Genomic DNA, 23,582 nt, shown 5'->3' with positions numbered 1-23,582 from the left:
TCTTGACATGACACGCAGTGAGGTTTTGACTACACTACGCATACGCCACGGAGACCGCGAAATTTCGGAGTGCGTAGCTTCCACCATCCATCCATCCATCCACCTTCCACCTCCCACCTCCCACCTCCTGTGTTCCACTTTGGTTTTTAATTATGCACATGTGAAATTGTATGCGAATGCATAATTAAATTAAAGCAATTAAAAATATTAAAGCCGCATCAGAGTGGATAGAGAAAGAGATATTTTGTTGTTGCATCTTTTGGAAAGCCATTAAAACGTTGAAGAGGGCACAGAGAGGGCAGTCCTTATCCTGACAGCCAGCCCCCTGGCCCCTGGCCCTTGGCCTGCCTGTCTGCGGAAGGCATTTCATGTTACCTTATATTAACATGCCAGCGCACTGCCAGCTAAATAATGTTCGACACGCTGGCATGTAGGGTATATATTCTCGTAATATGTATATAGTAGGGAAGATAGATAAACACACACTCCATGGCATGTCCTTGGCTTGTGCTGTTTGTCGGTTGGTCTGTCGGTCTTGTCGGTTCGCTTGTTTTATCGCGCCTTGCTGCTACCGCCTTGTTCTGGCTTCGGTCCTAAGTGGATTTCCATTATAAACATAAGCAAGATTTATTATTCAATTTGCGAACATAATTTGTAATTATGTATGTCCATGGGCATTGACTTTTTCTCGACAACTGTTTTGGGAAAGGATCCAAAATGGTTTTGCATTAAACAGGCTTAAGTCGGTGACCCGACCTGAGTCAGGAAAATGGCTTTAAATGGAATTACGTTTTATGTCAAATTTAGATGGCTAATTGTAGGTTTCAGCGAAATTTTGTTGAACAATCTTTGGGATAGGAATTGACAAGGGTGTATTAGGCGATTGTAAGAAAGTCTAGAAGAAAGTTTACTGTTTTAAGTTACTTTTAATTACACTCCGCAATTTTCAAGGTTTCTGATAAGGGTAGGTTGGGGTTTGTGTATCGCTCTTTGGAGTAATAAGGCGGCCCAAAAACAACAGGGTGTACATGGTACCGAGGCACCGCCAGGGGGCGCGGGGCCGCGGGGGGGGGGTTATCATTAGCATTCCGCATTTGTATTTTTCAGTAGTCTGTGCACTGCCGCCTTCAAAATCCTCTACCTTCTGCTACAACGAAAAACAATTTGGTACTCCCCAAAAAGTTCTATCAGTGAAAATCGATTGAAAAGAGCCGTAATTTAATTTAATTTAATTAATTTTAGTTTTTGCCAGTTTTCAAAAGTTGAAGGAAAATCTCAGTCGCCCCCAGCTGGCTACCATTTTATGTAGCCTATTTCTCAGCACGGTCTCGCACCCTCGATATCTTCACAGTTGTCACAAATGTCCAGCGGGGGAAGGAAGAACTATAGGAACTGTCCCATGAAGAAGAGGGTTGGCGTGGGGGGAAACTCTTAGCGTAGGGAATGTAGCAAACTTTTCCACTTTTCCACTTGCCGCCGTCAGCCCTCATTAACCTTTTCCGGAGCCAACAAAGCAGAACGAACAGTAACAGAAATGGTTTTACTTGACACCTTCGGGCGATGCTTGCTGTCTGCTTCCCGTCTCTGGGCATATTTTAAACATCTGAATAATCGCATCTGTTTTATGATAATATTTTCACAAAATTTAAATAAATCATTTATGCTGTGTATACACGACGATGTCATGCCGTTAGCCATTTTTAAGCATATCCCCGCCATTCGTTCAATTCAATTTTGATTTTCATTTGTTCGCTTTCAATTATACATATATTCGGAGATCCAATCAATTTAGTTGCTTCTATACGGATTCTCTTTGCTGAAGAGTCCCTGCACGCCCACGAACGAACATTGATGGTTCCACATCCCCTGGTATTTTTTTTTCCAGCTTCCAATTTCTTCGCTTTCTGGGCATTTTGACACTTTGAGTGGTTTTAGCTGTCAGTTATACGAGTAGTAGTTGGGGGGGGCAAAAAGAAAAACCCAGCAAAAAAAAAAACAAGGCAAAAAGTGTGGAGGAGAGGAGCATGTCTATGAAAATTCCTTTTGCATAAAATATGTGGCCAGGAGGCAGACAGTCGCTTGAGGAGCGAACAGGCGACACTCTGAGCTCTGCCTCTCTCTCCCGCTCTCTTTCTCTCTCACTGTCATTGGGTGTGGGCTTTTCCCTTCATCGGATTTCTGAAATGTTTTGATGGCATTTGTAGGGATTTATTTTTATTTTTGGGGTCTCTGAAGAGCACTGCACAGAAATTACGAATAAATGAATCATATCATAACATGTACGTTTTACTCACATTATTTGGTTTGCACTTATTTAGGGAAACATTTGTGGAAGGCTGTTTACACTTAAGTAATTTGTTAGTTTATGTCAAGACACGAGACGTCACAATTTTGTTAGCTTTGGGCTTTGTAAGACTTTGATATGCATAATATTTGCATTGAAGACTGAATTTATATATGGGCTGTGGGTATCGGCGGTAATGCTAGCTAAATACTCGTAATGGCTTCTTTAAGAAAACGAATCTATCCTTCGGCACTAAAGCAAACAAGCTGTCAGGAGTGTGCTAATGCGAATGTCACTATAAATCTTGGGCATATCCCCACCATCTACGCGATGCATGGCAGGCACGATACCGCTTGATACTTGGATATTCTTCTGACCTGAAGGAGAGACAAATTGACCATTGGTATGCCAGGCAAGGCTGTGCCCTAGTAACATTTTGCCTGCCCATATTTGATATCCAATTTGGTTTAATGCATAACTAACCACACGCTCTCCTAACCCTATTAAAACTCACTTAAAGAGTTGGCAATTTAAGGTCATACACGAGCCGGCATATGATATATGCTCACACCCACAGCTCTCTGGAGAGAACATCAGCCAGCACCCAGAGATATACTATATCTAACCAAGAGGACTCGACTCGGACCTCGACTCTACGATATTTCACTCTTCAGTGCCGCCTGTGTCCCATGCACAAATGCAATTAATTTATGCTGACCAAGCGGGGGTCCTTCAGTGTCCACAGTGTCCACTGTGGAGCAGGACATGGACAGGAAAAGTTACGAATAAACTGAGGGGGGCAACACGGGGAAAGGGAGAAAGACCGGAGACGATAGAGTCCGATACGGTAGGGTTCGGTTCGCCTACATTAATCACAAGAAGGATTCACCAGTGCATCAATAAAAATGTGCGACAAAAGCCATTAAAGGACAACTACTCGTACATACTCGTACAATCTGAGGAGAGAGCAAACGAAAGCAACAAGAGAGCACACACACACACAGACAGACACAAGTGTGTGTGTGTGTGGAACCACTACGGAGATGGGATGGGGGGAATACTGACCAAACCGTACGTAGCGCTCTGCTCTTAACCCATAAAGAGGCACATCAATTCGTCCGAGTGCTTTAATGGCACCCATGTGAAAAATTTACGCTAGTGAAAAATAACAAAAAAAAAAAAGAAAAAAAATGATTTCACATTTTGTCGTCGCCTGTTAAATATTTAATATCAAAGGATTTCACTCGAAATATTCAAGTGTTTCGGTTATATATTCATATGGGAATTCATATGAAAGAGTGCGAGTGTGTGGGCAGATTAACTCTATTGGAGTGAAAGTCATTAAGAGCAGTTTCAAGTGGGCTGGGAAAATACAATTAAAACGTAGAGGTGGAAAGTGGAATGTCACGCCAGGATGTGGATAAAACTGACGATGTGGATGAGGCCGAGGGCCGAGGGCTGAATGAGTGGCCATTTAACCGACCATCCGCACAATTAGAGCGGGAAATTGTGGGGAAGATTATGATGGGCGAGAGAGAAGAGACCACGTGTATGTGGAGAAACAGAGAGTATTAGTCTACCAGAGTAATCTCTCTTTAATTTTATGGTTTGCTGTCATAGGTGGGTTGGGTGGGTATTCGTAATTGGGTTTCAAGTGTTATTAAAAGGTTGATACAAGGTTTTATAACCTTGCAAACCAAGCCTTAAGGGAAATGCAGAGATTCTTAGGGATGGTAATTAATTTTAGATATTCATAGACTGTTAGCAAGTTTGAAAAGTTTTTTGTATGCCTAAGTAGAGATACAAAAAGTCTTGCTAAAATATCATTATCATTCCATATATATATATTCCATTATATTTAAGAAAAATCAATAAGATTTCTTCAAAGCCTTTACCGCTGAACCCCTTTTGGGGGTGACCTCTTTACTATGTGACATTTTGTGGCAAGATAGCTGCACTTTGCCACTTGCCACTTGGTTGTGGACAGAATATGTATGCTTCCTGTCCCATCATAAAGCCCTGTCCTGCCCTGCCCCGTCCTGTTCTGTTCTGTCTCCACCAGCAAGGGGACATGTGACTGGGCATCGTGTCGACCAGTGACCCTCCCCCCAAGTGTGTACCTGACTGGACTCGCTGATTAGATCGGGTATCACGATGATGGTGGAAATACATAGTAGACGTAAAAGTAGATGGTGATGGCCAGACCAGAACAGACCAGACCTCCTGCCATCATCAAAATTACATCATCTAATTTCAATTAGACGCATTTCGAGCTGCTTTCTAGTCAATTAGGCGAGGCATTCACTGTGTACTCCAGAGTGTTGAGCGTTTGCTAATGAGCACCTCTAGTCATTTCTGTTCTGTTGCTTTAGCCCATCATCATTATCATCATCAAGGTTAATTAAAACATAAACTGTTTTAACTGAATGTTTCAGGGAGGAAAAGTCATCCATCCAACTCGCAGAAATGGCTGGAAAGAAGGATGGATGGATGGATGGATGGATACCCCTCTAAGCTGCAGCAATCACACGAAGCTCAAAGTCTCGGTTGCTGTTGATTAAATTGAAGCCTTCACAGCTCTACCTGCTCCTCCTCCTCCTCCTCCTGCCTTCTTATGCAACAAATTATGCGTTGCTAGAGGTCGGATTCAGGGTTGGGGTTCTGGGTTTCTTCTGCGCTTTGGTTTTGGCACCCAGCCGAGCCCCATGCCGATTTCATTAATTATTCAGAGCACAGTTCTCGGTCATACCCTGGGGGTCGGTCTCTACCACTGCTGATTTAACAGCCGAAAGCATTAGCTGGCACTTTCTCTCTCCCATCGTCGGTGTCAACTTAAGCATGTGCCTGCCGACTGTATAATGAATTGTGTGTGTGTGTAGTTCCATGTTGATGTAGGTCTCTGATGCTTATTCTGCTGTTCTGTTCTGCTCCCGATGTCCCGAATTACTCACTGGAATTGGTTTAGATTGGATTTGGCTTAGATTGGCTTGAAGTCGTCCCCCTGATCATCATGGCTGATTGGTTTCGTTTTATTGATGAAATTAGTTTAACGAATTTCTGTTCTAATTTTTTTTCCATCTATAGAGATTTATTTTCTGCAGACATTTGATAGGTTTAAGACCTAAAAATGAGCAGAGAATTTTTTGTGGATAAGGTGTTTTTTTTTCACTATTTATTTAAAGTATTTGCTAATAGTTTTTCAAGAAATATTAAAGTCAAAAATTTATTTATTGTATTTATCAGAATAAGAAATATTCCTTGTAATATTTAAGAAGCTTTTAAAAATATATATACAAATATGTATAATATACATAGATATATGAAAATATAAATAAATAAATATAAAATATAAATAAATAAATATAAAATATAAATAAATAAATATAAAATATAAATAAATAAATATAAAATATAAATAAATAAATATAAAATATAAATAAATAAATATAAAATATAAATAAATAAATATAAAAAATATTCCATTGCATATTAGCTTAGTTCTTCATTTAACCTTATCACGTAATCCGAACATTGCCAGCTATTTCCTTATATGTAGTACATATCTTTAATATCTTGTACTGTAATCTCACCAGCAAATTAGCTTCATCCAGACGCTGGGACACTAAATCTTTTATTGCTGCTAAGCTTCATTAGCATATGCCAGCTATTCCCAGCTATAAAGTGTCCTGCTGTCCGGCTGTCCTAGTCCCTTATTTCCTTGGAACTTTATTCTTTAATCCCTCATGGTTTGCCAACTATTCAGAGCGAAGCGTGCTCGTCGGTGTTTCATTCTTTTGTCACACTTTTATGTGCAATGCGTGAGAGAAAAAAAGGGCAACCCCTGAGGCATGGGGAGCTCCCAGCTTGTGTGTGTTTGTGTGTGTTTAGCATAACAAAATGGCAATCTTGTATTGGTTTATCCTACCCATGGGTGCTGGTGCTGATGCTGGTGCCGGCGTTGGATTCATTGCGTTTTGCCAGATATGTACAAATACGAGAACGAGTACAAATTAAATTCACAGCTCATTTGGCATGCAACAACAGCATTGGTTGGTATCTATCGGATCGGATGCGGGTTTTTGGTGTTTTGGGCTTTTTGGTTGTGTTTTATTTATGGCATTAATTATCAAATTTCGCATTATGTGATTCACATGCTCTGCAAATACTGCAAATATACATCCGCTGGTATGGCCTGTGGCCTGTGGTTTATGCCTGTCATTTCGAATGGGTTTTACATATACATATGTATAAAACATGCACAGATATTTATGTGCGCTGTTTGTTCTATGTTCTGCTTTTGGGCATTTACATATCCTAATTAAGTTATTTTTGGGGCCCTCCACCACCACCCATATAGACACAGAAATCTAATCTATCGAAATGAGTTTGTTGCATAAATATCTACATTTGCCACATGAGATGGGTTTGATGCTAGGAAAGCAATTCTGTTACCAGAATAGAAATGGTTTTATTTGCTTTTGATGCGTAATTAATGATGAGAGAAACGGAGAGCTTTGCGTTGAGCCAAGAACAATGCATTTGGGTCATTAGAAGGAAGCGGCAGTCTATTTTAGTTGATGAAAGCTTTTTATGGGTATTAAGAGATTCAAAGTATTTTGCGTTTCTTGCGAGAAAATAATTCAAGGTTTATGCTTTGAGCAATCATTTTTCAATTAGGATATAAGCGGCTTCGAATATTAAGCAGATTTTAATGGAGGAGCTCTCTAAGTTTTATTTAACAACATTTGCCTGGTATTAAAATTAGATGGATGAGTTAAGAGACTTTGCGGAGTTAAGAGACTTTTTGGCATTTTATTTTTGTATTCATTGGGTGGGATATTGTTTTTCAATTAGGAAAAATTTAATATTCGATTAAATTTTAATACTAGTAATTGGAATGAATGCTGGGATAAAAAAGAAATTATGCTGATGAGCGGAATACCAGGAGTAATGGAAATGCAAATGAATTGAGAAATAATTAAATTTATATCCCTTAATCATTTTTTGCCTACATTTTATTTGTCTTTGCCATAAATGTAAACGAATTTAATGCATAATTGAACCTACTTTTATTGTTTATTTAATTTTCAAATGAATGTTTAAGCCGTTTACATTTTTTATAATTTATTAGCTGATTGATTTATTTTAGTAAATTATTGAATGAACTCCTTCCATTTTTAATGATTTTCCTCGCTTTAATTCGTGGTTTTTTGTGGTTGCTTCTTTAAACACAAGTTTACCAATTACGCGACCTTCTTTTAGGCTTCTGTTTGGTTTCTTGCAATGTGCCCCATAGCTCAACCTTATCGCAAAACCGTATGGCAACCGTAATGAGCTTCGCAAACTCTGAGAGAAGCGACCATTATTATTATTCTTATCGGAGGCAAGCGAGCGAAACCACCATTAAAGGTCATTGAAAGTGTCATTTGTCATCAGCCGAATGCAGAGTGAAAGCTGCTGATGGCCCCCACAAGGCCACAGAATTTGGTCTGGAAGTAGCAAGCAGCAAGTAGTTCTCCTATCAGTTCTCGCCCAGCGCTGACTTTTCACTTTTTCCCCATTGCAATTCCCCTTGCCCCTTCCCTTTGTTGCATTTTCTTTTATTTTTTTTTGGGGGTTCGTAATTAATTACGAAACCGGGATTCTTTCTGGTGGCCAAAATTAGTTACTGAGTGGTTTTCTGCCACTCCTTTGGTGGGGCACCTCTCAGCTTTTGTCCTGTCATTAGTCAAATTTTTTGATTTTTCTTGCTGTTACTTTTTATTGATTCCACCGGGAAAAAGTGCCTCGAATTTCGCACACAAATGGCGAGTTGTCGGGGTGGGAGAGTGAAGTGTGAGCTCTCTCAAATTTCTTGTTTGAATGTTTTTCATTCACAGGCTGAGCAGAGCAGAGCGGGCGGGCAGGCGGTCTGTCCTTTGCACTGGTTGCTGTGGCACCTCTTCTAATTAAAAGTTGTGGCAAATTTTTGCGGTTTGTTATTTACGTTCTTTCCCATGTTTTATTTGTTTGGTCTGTGTTTGCACTCGCTCTGTCTCTGTCACTCTGCTCTATTCTTTACTCCGTATAACCACCATTGTCGTCTACCTTTGCTCATCTTTTGTCATTCGCCATCTGCGTTGTTATGCAACATAAAGCTGCTCTGGTTGGGACGTTGCTGCGGGGTCCCGATGGTACAATTTACTTATCAAATATTCTCTGTTTCGGATAGCATTGAGGAAGAGAAGTAGAGCGAGGGCTGTGCTTTATCTATTGGGTGTGCCAGCGAAAGAAGACTACGACGGAGATTACTTCAAGGATTCGCTATGATGAAAGCACTCATGAGCTCTGGCAACAGCCACAAATATGGTATTTCCAAATATGTAGAGTAGTTTTAAAACTTAAATGTAAATATATTTTTTAAACTACTCCAAATATTATCACATTTTTTCGCAAGCTTGTTTCTGTTTCTGATGCGCTTATCGCTTTTTTTTTGTATCATATTTTTTTTTACCTGTCCAAAAAGCGTTTTTTGTCGACGCCAATTCCCTTAGTCCACCCACTTTGTTGTCAGATTTTTCCCGCTGTCGGCAGCAGACCATAAATATGCATTAAACTTAAAATGGAAGTGAAAAAAAAAAACTAAAAATGGAAGTGAAAAAATAAAAAAAAAATGGGTTGGGGGGGAAACATGAGACAAGAGGGGGTCAGAGATCAAAGAGAAATCCTAGCAAAAGTTTATTTGAATGGTTTATATATTTTTTGTTTGTTTACGCTTTCTTGCAGCTTCCCGCCATATACGCCGCAAGGTGCCCTACGCTGGTCATTTGATGACGCCGCGTCGGCTCTGGCTGAATAAAATCCCAACGCAATGTGACGTGGTCATTGAATTTCCCGAGGATGCCCCGGACGAGGCACTGCGCTGGCTGCTGGCACGCATACGGTCCCAACCGCCGGCCGGGCTGGGTCTCCTGGTGCAGGTGAAGGCACATGAGAGCACGCGACGGAATGCCTTCTATGTCAGTGCCCCCGTGAATGTGTAAGTGGCGCCAATCCCAAGCGTTGGCTAGATGTAAATTGAAAGCTTTACCTTTTTGCGGTTTATTCAACGTGAGAAATGCAAATTTAATTATTTATATTTTATGCATTTTTTATGCTGCCGCTTTTGTGCAGTTTTTAGGTCAAACTGATGAGAATATATTTAATAGTCTTCAACTGAAATTTAACTTTTTTTTTTTGCAGTCTTTTTAAAGCCGCCGAAGAGGCCCGCCTGCCCAAGCGTCTGCGTCCGGATCTTGGCGGCGCCCTAAGGGAGTTTACCACACGCGAGAGCCATTGCTTTCAGCAGTTGAGAGGCGATGTGGCCAGCACCGCGCTATTCACCTCACAGGAGCGCCAGTGGCTGGTGTTGCAGGTGCTGCAGGGCCTGCGTGCCGGCTGCAGTGACATCGATGCGCTGCATGGACGCGCCGCAGTGGCCGAGGGCCAGAGCATTGTGGCCGCCTGGCAGGAGTCGGGTCTCATTACACAGGTCTTTCCGCTGCACGAACCACGGTCGTTGACACAACTCCAGACGCACTGGGTCAAGCAGATATTTGCACCGCAACCGTTGGGTGAGTCCTGTGGCTGCTGCTTCTGCCGTTATAAATCAAATTATACAACTTATTCCCTTCACTTTCAGATGACATTGCTGCCTATTTTGGGGTGAAGGTTGCCCTGTACTTTGCCTGGTTGGGTCACTACACTTGCGCCTTGGGTGTGCCGGCTGTTTTTGGCACGATTCTCTACTGCATTCTCTGGGGCAAGGGTCAAACGGCCCAGGACATGGGTCATGTGCTCTTCTCGCTGTTCAATGTGGCCTGGGCCTCACTGTATCTGGAGGCCTGGAAGCGGTACTCTGTGGAGTTGGCCTTTCGCTGGGGCACTCTGTCCACGCCGCCCGAGTTACTCGAGCCCCCTAGGCCGCTCTATAAGGTGCGTTCACTTCGACTGATTGATAGTTTATTTACTTGGATTATTATTCATACATTTTTTAGGGCCCTTTGGAGGAGAACAATGTGACGGGTCGTCTGGAGCCCAAAGAGGCGCCTGCCTGGCAACGTCGCGCCTTCCGCTACTTGGTTAGCTTTCCCATCATAGGCTGTTGTCTCTGCATGGTCTTTGCTGTGATGTTTCTCATGCTGCGCTTTCAGGTGAGCTGAGAATTTTCATTTTAACAAAGTTTTTGATTCCATGTGTGGTGGTGTGAGTGTGAGTGTATGAACTGAGCTTCAAAATACCCTTGCAAAGCTGGTAAACGATTTAAAGGTTTCTATGTGTTTTGTGTGTTCTACAAAATATTAGTGGAACGGAAATGCAAATATTTACATTCAAAATTTAATTATACATTGCTAAAAACTGGAAAGACAGTTAGACTGATAGATTTAAGGAACAACCTTAAAGTCTAAGTATAAATAATGATTCCTTAGTAGGATTGAATGGCACTAAATATTTCACAACTAAATTGAATGAATTAAATGAATAAAAATAAATACCTGTTCCGCACCTGGGCTCGAACCGGTAACCTTTTGAAGCACATAAGTAAGGGTTCGAATTAACAAGCCTTTTTTTTACTATGTAAAATTTACATAGATAAGTAGATTTCTAAAATTAAATTATTCATCAGCGAATCAAGCTGAAAATAGATTTTTGTGAATGCTTCCAGAACTCTTGAGTATTCAAACTTCCTAATTAGCCTATTGCCTACGTATTTTGTGTAGCTTTGAGAAGCCCATTTGAAGCTTCATTTCATTATTATATTCATTTCATATGCACTGTGCATGAAAAATACTCCATGGAATCATTTCGATATTAAACTTTACGTAGTTTAGCGCAAGTTGAAAGCAATGCATCATTATGGCATGCTAAAAACCACCCACTGATTCATTCTTTGCTGATTTCTGATTGCTATTGCCCTATCTGGTTAGCAGCCAAAACTCAAGCAAACCTGTCCGAACTGCACCAAAAAAAATCCACCTGCCACCGCTTAAAGTCCTTCACAAACGAAACAGAATCGTTAAGGCATATCATTATTATGTAATCATATTTTTATGGCTTATGGAAATCCATTTGCAGTGCTTCTCGAAACCATAAAACTTTATTTGCAAGGGTATTTTCAAGCACGTTTCGATCACGCACGCCCGGCCGCATGCCGCATGGCGCTTGCGCTTGGTTGTGCCTGTGCTGTGCCTGTGCCTGTGCTGGTCGTTTGGGGCCAATATGCACGAGTGTTGCACCGTGCGTATAATTAATATTGTTTACACGTTATGGGCGCCTCAAATTCGAGTGTGCGAGTGTGTGTTGTTTGTGCTTTTGTGCGTGTGCGTGTGCGTGTGTCTCGCCTGTTTATCAATTTGCGTTAACATTTTTGGTTAGTCGCTTGCCTGTTGTTGTAGTAGGGGCCTTGTCTCGCACGCTTTGACGAGCACTCACACAGACACACAGCAACACAATTTAAATGTCTCACACCCACCACACCCACACACACACACACACACACACACACACACACACACACACACACTTGATACCTTAACTTTCTCTACGACACTCTCACACATTTTGGCTGGCTTCCGCTTCCGCTGTGGTTGTTGTTGCTGCTTCGCTTCTGTTATTGCATTGTGCACACTTTTTGCTTTCATTTTCCTGTTTTCCTGTCTTTTTGTTTTGTTTTGTTTGCATTTTATTTTTTTCTTCTTCTTCTTTTTAGTACGTCTTTTTTTTCGCAACGAATACAACGCGCTGAAGCAGCAGTGAAATGAATACGTTTATCACTCATCACGCCTCATTGAATTGTTTTTACATACAATCTGTATATATTTTCCTTTGGACTTTTCCGTTTGGTTTTTCTTTTTTGTACTTCACAGGATTGGCTGGATCACCATAAAATACCCGATAAAGGAATTGCTCAATGCATGTATAATTTGCACAAGGTTCTTATTAATTTTTAACTTGCAATCTACTTATCAACCAATTATAATCAATGTCTGTAAGTTGTTTGTATGTTTGACTCCCGCTCATATGTTGTATTTTAGTCGTAGATAGTTTGTCATTGTCATTGTCATTTTTGCATCAGCCTAATGGATGGGTTTTATGACTCTAGTAATTATAAATTAAAGTATTTGGGGGCGGCGGAAAAAGTAAAAGCATTCACAAGCCCACCGTTCAATATAAACGAGAGTAACCAATCATCAGCTTCCATTTGGCAAAGTAGTTTCCATTGTAAACTGTAGTTTCTACCCATCGGCATCTGTTATTTTAGTGGTTCACCGCTAGATAAATGTTTTCTTATTTCTGCCATCCATCAAAACACGTGTCCATCCAATCCCAAACAAAGGGAATTGTTCTGGTAGCGCCCCCCATGCTTCCTGGCGAACCGCTTACCAAGTATTATTTTTTCGTTTCAATTAAAACTTTAACCACACATATGTACGAGGTTTTTGCACACCATGGTCGAGGCATTTTTGCGTTAGCTGTGGGGCCCCATTATTTTCCACACGCATTTTCTTTTTTGCTGCCCCATCAGCAAGGACTGACGTTAATTAAAATTCCCAGCTGTCGAAAAAGAAAACCGCCTTGGGGCAGCCAGAGAGAAAGACATAGAGTGAGATATACATATGGTGTAGTTGGTGTAGAAAGAGTGGGAAATGGAGAGCTTGATAGAAGAAACTTTGGTTGACATTAAAAAATTCTACGCATAATTAAATGTCCCTAACAGTCGCCCAGTACACGTCCAGCTTTGGGCATGGTGCAGAAATATAATAGCAAACACACAACGATGGTAAGAAAGAGGGAGGGCATAGTTTTTGCTCCTACCTTCTCCTGCCATCAACTACGAGTATCTGTGACCTTCATGTGTTAATTGTCGGGCAACATTGAATCTACTGGGAAATGAACTTTAATTTGTCAACTTTGCTTGCCTGTGAATAGGGACCTACCTGTCGTGTTATGATAAGATGAAGGCAACAGACCATTATACAGGAACCTTTTGAGCTCTGAACTGCTGTCATAAGCTCTGACCTTCGAGTGTTAATTGCGGCCAGGCTTTTGGTGTATATTCAGATAATTGGATTTGATAGATGGTGGGGTAAAAATTACCCGAAAAAATATCCACAGGGAGCCATTGAACCCTATGAATATTGACTGACACTCTTGTAGCAATAACTTTTCTTTGAGTAGAACTAAAAGTAATATGCTAACGAACAAATATGCTAAAGAAAACTTCACTTTATGCTGCCATAAATATTCATTGAGTGATTCCGATTCGGATTATATGCTCTCACAAGATCAATAAAGTTTATGGATACTTGATACTTGCTAAAGAAGCAACTTTAACAAATACTTTTTATTTTAGAGCACTTGCATAATATTTGTATAAGCAATGCTGAGAGGAATACTGGAATTTTAGCAACAATCGAGGCATAAATTGTATTACAAATAGTTTAAGTTCGATACACTTTCACAGACTTTCTTCTTTTAGCGTAGAGTTCAAGTATTCTACTCACTGGTTTCTTCTCTTATTTAGCCCGTACATCAAATGTACTCTAAATAATAGTACTTTTCCATTAAAAGTGGCGCCAAAGAGAGCTCGCTTCTATAAACTATCGCCACACGTTCAGCTCTTCCACTCACCAGGAGTAGTTGGAGTGTTAAAGAGCCTGTCCACCTTTGCAACACTCCACTTAGCCAAGGGGTGGGGGGACAGTTGACATTGTTGTTGGCTGTTGGCTGCTGTTGGGTGTTTTTGGTGGCTGTTCATGTGGCTTAATGCGTACCTGGAACCGAACCAAGGGGACAATGGCTTTTTGGGTTGTTTTTGTTTTTTTTTTTTTACTGCTCAGCCGAGCACTTAAATGCGGCCGTAATGAAGCATGGCGGTGGCGAGGTTCCTGTGTGTTTGTTTGTGTGTGTGTGGCGCCTGTCAAGAGCAGGTCAGTGGGTTGTAGGAGGTGCGGGCTGAAGCTTTGTTTAACGTTGGCGAATTTCCTCTAGGTTTAGTGGTTTAGCTGCTGGAGGTTGTGTAACACATAAAAGGGACTACAATGTATGTGTGTGTGTGTTTGTTATGGCAAATTGTTGCAGTTTAATGGTGTGCACACTCTCATCAGATATATAATTAAAATCCATTGAAACATTTTGCACCCAACTGATAAATTATGAAATTAAGTTTTACCAAACAGCAGAAAGCAGGCAGAAAATAAATTACCATGGTAAACGCGAAGCTAATTAAGAGAGGAAATTAATGCATTACAACAAAAGGAAAAACATCCTGTTCAGAAATATATATATACATCATTGAAAGGAGTATATGTATGTACATATGTACTTACATAAAGAAAAACGCATTCTCTTTTGTTTGTAAGCACCAACAAAAGGCTTATTGTTGCCTTTTAATGTCATTTTAAACGGTTTTCAGCAGGGACACTTGAGAGTTTCGCAGGGAAACTTTGTGTGGGTAGTGCAAAAGGAAACCACAAAACCATCGAACAGGCTGCTGAATCCACGGAAATAGCTTGTAATGTAATCAAATTAGCTGCGTAAACATTCAATATGCTGTGCATTCCATTAACAGTGCGAAAAGGAAGTGCGCGAATGAATAATAATTGCAGGTTAATTAAGAGAAAAGTAGGCTTGGCAAAAGCGGAAATTATTGGGGGGGAAAGTAGGTAGGTGGCAAGTGAGAGTGTGAGCGTGGCTGCAAATTATGATGATTGATATTGATGTTTGCCCTGTTGTTGTGTTGTCCAGTTAATCATATTTGAGGGATAAATGTATTTATTTTTCTTACTTTTATTATCGCAGGACTGGTGGGACTCCAAGCTGCCGGAGGATAGTGTTCTATGCTGTCTGAGTGTCATACCAAAGGTGCTGCTAGCAGGTGCCATTACCCTCATGGATGAGGCTTACTTTAAGCTGGCGGTGTGGCTCAATGATAAAGGTGATTATTATTATTATTATTGCTTAAGCTGCAATAATGTAACTTAATGTAACTCTTTTTTCTGTGTACAGAAAACTATCGGCTGCAATCGAAATATGAGAATCATTTGATAGCCAAAGTGGCGCTCTTCCAGTTTGTCAACTCCTTTCTATCGCTCTTCTATATAGCCTTCTATTTGCGCGATGAAGAGAAGCTCAAAGAGGTAAGACAAATCCCCTTAGCTTGTGTGTGGCACTTGTCTTACTTTCTGTATTGGTTTCCTTTTAGCAACTGGCTGGCCTGCTCATCTCGCGACAAATCATTGGCAATCTGCGTGAATCGGCCATTCCCTATTTTATGGAGCAATGGAAACTGGCCAAATTGAGCTTCAATATGTGGGGTGCCCTGAGCCCAACGCAACATGTGACACGTAGTCTGGCAGAGGAATTGGCCACAGCCGAGGCCGAACTCAAGGCCGAGGCAGCTGGCGGCACGCCCACAAAAAGCCATCAGCAAAGCCAAGAAGCGACTAAAAGGAACATTGGCCAGGCCGAAATTGAGAGTTCGTTGTATAAGGTGCGCACCGGTCGGTTGTGGTACTCCACTTTGCGTTTTCCACCAATTTCTCTGTTTGTATTTCAGTACGATGGCACCTTTTCCGATCACCTGGAGATGCTGGTGCAAATGGGCTATGTGGTGCTCTTTTCGGCTGCCTTTCCCCTGGCCGGTATATGTGCTTTGATCAACAACCTCATGGAGATACGTTCGGATGCGTTTAAGCTGGCACATGTGCATCAGCGGCCGTTTGGACAGCGTGTGGCAAATATTGGCACTTGGCAGAATGCTCTGAGTGTTCTCTCGCTGGCAGCGGTGATTGTCAATTGTGCCCTGATTGGGCTCTCCGGTCAGGTGTCGAGGCTTTGGCCAGGACTAACCACAGCTCAGACAATTATACTGATTGTCACACTCGAAGTGAGTTCTATTAAACGATTCCGACTATGCATTGCTGATGTCATTGCTTTCACGTCTAAATATCCCATAGCACATCATGTTGGGGCTGCGGCAGGCACTCACCTGGCTGCTGCCGGAGTTGCCCTCTTGGCTGGCAGCGGAAATAGCCCGAGCCGAGCATTGCCGACGGGAAATGCAATGCAAGGGCACCTCGCCACGTCCCACACCGCCGACACCGCAATCGACCACCTCCACACAGCCGGAACAGGAGGGCTCCGGTGGGCTGATACAGATGGAGAGCGGCGCCAACACCACACACGATCAGTCGTCCATGGAGAGTCAGGTGGCCGAGGATATGCTGCTCTATGGCCACGAGTTCGCTGCCTCCGGTTATGGGCGCAACATCGAGGCGGATGTGAATATTTATGAGAATCGTGATTCATCGCCCGATTCGCCACCCTCGCAGGTGCGTGGCTTGAACTCTTTAAATGTTTTAACTTTATAAATATATATATATACATTTTGTGTACCATTTTATAGACCAGCACCATACTTATTAGACCGCTGCACGAGTCGACACCACCGCATGGAGGCGCCTCCCTTTCCAGTCTGCATCATGATGGCAATGGAGGGTGAGTGCCTGCCGCTGCCTCATCATAATAATAATAATAACAATAATAAAAAAGGCTTGTGGGTCTTCAACTCCTAAGTATTTTGCACACGCCAAGGTGCTGGGGTTGCTGTGGCAGCCACTAATGGTCACCAATTGACCTTTCGAGCCGATAAAAAATGCACCAAACTTTACTCCAGAACAACTTTAAATTTTTTCCTTAAATCTTTTACTATAAATTTGTTTTTTTCTTTATATATTTATTACTCATCCAATTCTGCATTATTTCTGATAAAATTATTCCTTAGAGCTTGTAAAAGTTGTGTTAGAAAATCCCAGCACTTTATACCGGAAATACCACCATTTCTTGGATATTCTGTGCGAAATCTAAGCGTTTTGACCAAACAACAGCAACAAATCGGGTAAATCTTGGATGGATAACATAAAAACATAGATCGATATGTGTGTTTAAAAAAAACAAAATCGTGTTTAATGCTGTAATTTCATGGACTTGTTACAGACTTTAGTTTGATTCATGAAAAATATTATTGAATATTAAATTATAAATTTGAAGAGTAAACTCCAACTAAAATCTGTAACAGATCTGCTTCACTTTCTGTGTTCTGTGTGTGTTGCTGTGTTTTGATGCCTTCAAAATTTATTGTGATGCAAAAACTCTCGAAATTGGCAAAGCTGCTTTTACCCCTATATAATTCTTTACTAATCTCCAGCTTACAATTTATTCTCCCTCTTTTTAATCTTTTTTCTTACACTTTAATACATTTTCCACATTTTGTATCTTCGCTTTGTTTTTTTCTCATGGCACACAGAGCTTCCGCCAGCACGCTAGCCCTGAACTCCGCCGCGTATGCAGCCCGGATGCAACCGATGCATTTGCCAGAAATACCGCCGTTCCGTAAGAAATCAAGCGACTCTGCCGAACACACTGGCAGCAGCAACAGCAGCAGTCCCCAGCGTGCCACGATGCGGCAACTGTCAGCGCAATATCAGCCGCAACAACAACTGCAGCAGCAACATCAACAGAGATTATCGGAGATACCGCCCTTCAAGACGCGCAAAATATCTGCAGAGAGTGCAACGCATTTGAACATGAGTGTAAGATCTTGGGGTAGACTCTATAGACTCCTCTGCCACTACTACTACCCATTCACAATGAGTATCCTTAGACAACACAACACAACCGACGACTGTGTCGACTGTGTCTGTAGCTGCTCCTCAATGTACTATCTGTGTTTAGTAGACTCTTGTATTTACTGAACAAAAAAAAACACCCTTCGATAGCTGTGATTAATCTCGATACTTGTGATTAATCTAGCAAATCTACTAAACCAACAATTTAATAATTATTTTCGGGTGCTTGATATCATTTGAGGAAGAAGAACTAGCATAGGGAATTTTAAATGTAGATCTTTGCAGTAGAGTTATGTATTTAAAAGTGATAGATCTTTATTGAAATCAGATTGTGGCATAGAACTGAGTCTGAGTAGGGTTACATCTGATATAAATCGTATATATCTGCTATTAAATGGAAGTGGATAGAATTTAATGGATTCTCCAATTAAAATTACCAGTAGGCTGGATTACAGACTACAATAAAAAAATTTGAAGATAAGTCGTCGAAATTATTGAAACTAATCAATTTAAACAGAATAAAATTCCTTAAGGTTTGAAAAGGAAAATAAATATTAGGGATAGATAGACATGGATAGTACATGAGTCCCTGCCTCAATAATGCTGCCATAACTTCAATTATGATTAGAAGGAACCCCCATTTCTAGCACAACTGCTAGGATAAGCAATAGGAAACCCCCTAGGAATGTGACAGCACACCCTTGATTGATGTAGTTTAACTGCTCCCCCTAAAGTTGTATTCACAAAAGCCACCCACCACCAAGTACACACCCACTACTAACCCAAAACCTATTACGAGCTTTCGTAATACTCACTCTAAGCTAACCTAACCAAACCTAACCAAAAATTACCCCGCTCGACTTTTGCCGTTTAAAGGACAAGCTACACATAAAACTCCATGCACCCGAATGGATGTCACGTTTAAAAGTCAACGACAATGCGAATCTGCATAGAAGCATAGATTGTATTGCCAAGGTAGTGCAGCGATACAAATATACAATATGTATAACCAATTACATATACATATATATATATATATATATTATAACCAAAGCAGAATGTGTTTGTTATTCGATGTGTGTGTGTGTGTGTGTTTTGATGTTGCAGGATATTTAATAATTGCAGTAGATATGTAACACACCCAAAGTTAAACCTTAAAGTTGTACCCCCTGTTTGATATCGTTTTGGGCAACAGAAAATATATTTAACAACATTTAATTGGGCATGGAAGAAGCTTTCTCACACTCACATCACACGCTGGCCTTTCACCCCATTCACCCCACTAACAAATGGCATGGACTTCTTACACCATAAAACACACACAAATCCTCATAGCCTATTCCTTTTCAAAGAGCTTTCGATGTGTGTGTAGTTCTAGAGATATACATACATACATACAAATATATTTTAATTGAAATACCAAGCTAAATAATAACATTTATCATTTTGCAAATTTAGGAACTCGGTAGCAATGCCGATACCTCGGATATCTTAAAGCCTGCCCCGTCCTGGAGCAATGTGGCCCTGAAGACGGGCGCTCCGGGCAGCATGTTGGCCACCCCACCAGCCTCGCAGCAACAACAGCATATAGTGGCCTCATCCTCCTCGTCGTCGGGTGGCGGTGGCAGCGTTTTCAGTCCCAGCGGTCCGGGACCTACTGGAGCCTCCGGCAGCATCAGCAATTCGCAGTCAAGGCCCAGTGTGGGTGCCCTATCAAATTCGTCATCCAGTTCGTCCCACAAGCAGCAAAAGAAACTGGAAAAGGAGGAGAAGGAGAGGGAAAAGAAGGAGGAGAAAAAGAGCGAGAAAAGGAGCGCAAAGAGGAGAAAGAAAAGAGAGAAAAGAGGAGAAAGAAAAGGAGAAGCAAAGGGAGAAGGAACGGGAAAAGGAGAAGGAAAGAGAGAAGGAGAAGGAGAAGGAAAAGGAAGAGGCAGCGGCTGCCTCCACATCAGCGGGCGCCTTGGATGATGAAGCCAAGGGTATGACATATAAAATGAATCTAAACTGATTCGGATCTTTAATTTATTATTTGCTGCTTTCCAGCGGCCGAATTGGCGGCCAAGAAATCGCGTCTCAAGCAAAAGCTGGTGAAAAGTGCGAGATCTGTGGCTATATTCTCGCTTAAACTGAAGGAACGAAGACAGCGGGAAGCTGAAAAGGCAGCCACCATTGCCGTAGAGCATGCCAAGGTACGCAAAAACTAATTAAAGTTACTGCTTTTAACTGAAACTAAACACACTAACCCACCCAACTAATCAAACTAATCGAACTAACAAAACTAGGCTCTGGCTAAGCTGCCCATACCCCAGGCAGTGGGCGGTGAACTGTCGCTTATACCCATCGAACAACTGATTCAAATTGAGGATCTACAACCTGCGATCAAGCCTGCAACAGCAAACGTATCGACAACGACAGCACCGACATCCACATCGAGCCAGGCAGGCACATCGTTGCAGCATCACTATCAATATCAACAGCAGCAGCAGCAGCAGCAGCAACAGCAGCAGCAGCAACAGCAGCAGCAGCAGTATCATCATCCACATCCGCATACCGATGACTAGGCTTCTTCAAAGTAGAGTTTGATTAGCAGCCACACACACACTCTGTAAATAGTTTTCTATGCACTCTTCCCATCTACTTAGCTGATGAGTTCTAGTCAAAGTTACCCGATACTGATACTCGTATGTGAGCAAATTTGCTGAATGTTGTGTGTCTTGTCCAGAGTTGGAAGCAAACAATTAACGAAATCTAGTACTAGTAGAAAGCAAAAGAAAACCCCCCAGCTAAAGCGAAAATGTTATAAGAAATCCATTTCGATATCAATTTTATCAGAAATTGTTTACTGAAAAATCAATCTGAAATAGTATTTTGCACCCCACACACAAGCAGAAATCTTAGACAAAAAAAAAAAACCATAAATAATAATTGAAAATGAAAATGAATAATTGTGAAACACGAATTTTTGTTTAGCGTTTTAGCAGTTAATGTGTTTTTGGTAGTTCAATAATGTTGTTTAGCATTTAGCCGTAAAGGAAAATTTGTTACAGCACCCAAAATGTGTTGAAAGTGTTACGTTTTGCATTTATGTTGCCACTGGAACGAATATTGATATACACATACGTACATATATAAATACTAAATAGTATACAAAACTGAAGCAATCAAACCCACACACACACATAACATGAGCACACAACACACGCATAACTGTGAGATAATATCGTCCATTGTTCCTGTTCCTTCCATATACAAGGATAAAGCCTTTGCACTCGCTTTTAGCCCATCGTATAAGAGATCACATCACAGAATTGCAGCTTGCTAACAACGAAACAAAATTATATTCATCAAATGCTGCATATATTTTTCATCATTTTACTAAATATTTTTGTCGGCTTGAGAAACTAACGAAAAACTCACAATTAAACTAATCTAAAATTTAGAACGGATACACACACACACACTACTGATAAACACAAGCCCCCCACTCACACACACACACACGAATGATATTTGTAAATATTTTGTAGAATTTAAGAGCGTAAATGAAATGAAAATTAAAAAACAAAACAACAAAAAAACATTACAGTTATACTCGTAATTGTACGTGCTCTTGTGTTAAAAAGAAAAACCAAACGAACCGAAAACAAAAACAAAACAAAAAACAAGTTAAAGTAAAGCAATTAATTTGAAAAGAATTTCGATTTTAAAGTATTTATTTCAATCGGGTGCTAACTTGGCTTAAATGGGTTTGTGTTTATTGGTGGCATAATTTTGGGAGTGGCTGTAATTTATAATTAACTGGATTGGGTCACATCGGAATTGGAAGAATTAAAAAAGATAAAGTATATTTTTGTTTATTATATTCGTATTTAAATAATAATCTTTGTTTTTTTTTCTAGTGAATCCAGTACATCCCAGTAAATGCTGTGGTAAATCGTAAGTCTTAACTATAATCCCACTTATCACTCTTACACATTCTTACCGATCCCCTCTCTGTTTTCTTTTCTTTTTTTTTTTGTGTTTTTTGTGCTGTTTCCCTGACCTCTTAGCCCATAAAAATTCCTATGCTTCAACAATCTCCTCGGCAGCATTGCTTTTAATTGGTACTCTCGTACTCGTAACTAAGGAGAACTGTGAGATATGTAAATCCCGTACATGCCACAGACAGTAGAGAGCAATCGTGTAAATAAACGAAAGGTCAAGGATAATGGATTGCTTTGCTTGGGGTCAGTGCTGGAACTTTTCCAGAATTGATTGCACTTGCACTGGAGTCTGTCTTCTGACTGTGGTTTAATCATTACGTTTAAATCTAATAGAGCAGCAGCTCCTTCGATGCCCTGCCCTGCCCCCTGCCCCCAGTACTTGATGGGATACAAGTGTTTCAGAGTCTGGTTTTTTTTTTTTTCTGCTTGTTTTTTATTTTGCAACAACATTTTTCATTTTGTTTTATAGCCAAGCTTAACGAATGGTGGACACGGGTCAAGTCAGCCTTCCACACACACACACACACACACACACACAGACAGTTGGGTCTCTGTCTCGTCACTGCACACGTACGGGTACGGGTACGGATACGGTACGGTACGGGTTACGATTATCTCGGACCCCATACCTTGTTCATCGTTCATCGTCATCAACACTTGTCATTGTTGCAGGTGAGCTTTTGCTGTAACTGATTTGAGTTTTTTGATAAAATTTCTGAGCCGCGCAGAGCCGTGGAGTGTAGCAGTCGTTGCCCATTTAACCGCTTGACAAACGCACTCCTCACGAACGGTTAATTAACGCGCGTTTTAAGGCCTCGCTCCCGTAATCCTCTGCTCCCAACGTGACCCTCCCTTCCTTCCTCCTTCCCCTTACACTGAGAGGGGGGGCACGAGTCGCATTACGAGTGCATTATGGCATGGGCGGGCTTTGTGGAGCGGCTGGTACGGTTGTCGTCTGACGCTTGTCGCTCTACCCACTAAGTGGTATATGTTTCATATGACAGATAACGTTGTTGTGGGATGATACATTTCCCAAATAATGTGCATGTCTTTTTGGGCAGGTGGTGAAGATTAAATGGGGGGGCGGGGGTCATACGTATAAAACTATGAGAATTATAAATAATAAATAATAATAAAAAATAAGTAATAATATAAAATAAATAATAACAAAAAATAAATATTAAAAAAATAAATAAATACAAAATAAATAATAATACAAAATAAATAATAATAAAATATAAATTTAAATAATAATAATATAAATAATAATAAAAAAAAAATAATAATAAGAAATAAATAATAAAAAAAAGCAATAATAAAAAATAAATAATCATAAAAAATAAATATATTAAGTGTCTGGCATAACAGAGATATAGAAGATCTCTGCTCAAGCTACTTCCTACCTCTCCATTCGTTAGCAAAATGGCCGACTGTGGCTGGAATGTGGCTGCTTAACCGGAAATTGCAGCCCAAACCAAAGACAACGAGCCACCAAAATAAATGTCTTGCAATAAACCTTAAAGAAATACACACACAAAAGGCAAAATAAATGAAAAAATATCACAACAAGAGCTGCTTACCACCAATCAAAATGAACAACTCGAACATAAATCTGCGCAAGAGCCAAACGAAAAAGTAACACCAAAAACAAATAACGAAAAGAGGGAG

At 40.7% G+C, this 23,582-nt stretch overlaps 1 protein-coding gene across 5 annotated transcripts in view; it reads left to right on the top strand.

Annotated features, from left to right (window-relative positions):
* Positions 1-22,978, top strand: part of LOC111078340 (anoctamin-8) — a 35,813-nt gene extending 12,835 nt beyond the window's left edge. Inside the window, exons 2-18 of one of the 5 annotated variants that reach the window (XM_041592443.1) lie at positions 9,050-9,302; positions 9,506-9,876; positions 9,945-10,237; positions 10,300-10,455; positions 15,104-15,239; positions 15,311-15,441; positions 15,507-15,794; positions 15,861-16,190; positions 16,261-16,635; positions 16,710-16,801; positions 17,088-17,201; positions 17,610-17,895; positions 18,808-18,906; positions 19,390-19,732; positions 19,767-19,910; positions 19,975-20,120; positions 20,214-22,978. In XM_041592443.1, the coding sequence (XP_041448377.1) occupies positions 9,050-9,302; positions 9,506-9,876; positions 9,945-10,237; positions 10,300-10,455; positions 15,104-15,239; positions 15,311-15,441; positions 15,507-15,794; positions 15,861-16,190; positions 16,261-16,635; positions 16,710-16,801; positions 17,088-17,201; positions 17,610-17,895; positions 18,808-18,906; positions 19,390-19,732; positions 19,767-19,910; positions 19,975-20,120; positions 20,214-20,492 (3,836 nt within the window). In that variant the 3' untranslated portion in view covers positions 20,493-22,978. Of the gene's footprint in view, positions 1-9,049; positions 9,303-9,505; positions 9,877-9,944; positions 10,238-10,299; positions 10,456-12,168; positions 12,235-15,103; positions 15,240-15,310; positions 15,442-15,506; positions 15,795-15,860; positions 16,191-16,260; positions 16,636-16,709; positions 16,802-17,087; positions 17,202-17,609; positions 17,896-18,807; positions 18,907-19,389; positions 19,733-19,766; positions 19,911-19,974; positions 20,121-20,213 lie in introns of all 5 variants that reach the window. The other 4 variants (XM_041592445.1, XM_041592444.1, XM_041592446.1 and 1 more) reach the window with 4 other exon arrangements.
* Positions 22,979-23,582: the final 604 nt, after the last annotated feature.

This window comes from Drosophila obscura, unplaced genomic scaffold (assembly GCF_018151105.1).
Source record: "Drosophila obscura isolate BZ-5 IFL unplaced genomic scaffold, ASM1815110v1 contig_179, whole genome shotgun sequence".
Lineage (NCBI taxonomy): Eukaryota > Metazoa > Arthropoda > Insecta > Diptera > Drosophilidae > Drosophila > Drosophila obscura.
This window is presented reverse-complemented; position numbering and strand designations above follow the sequence as displayed.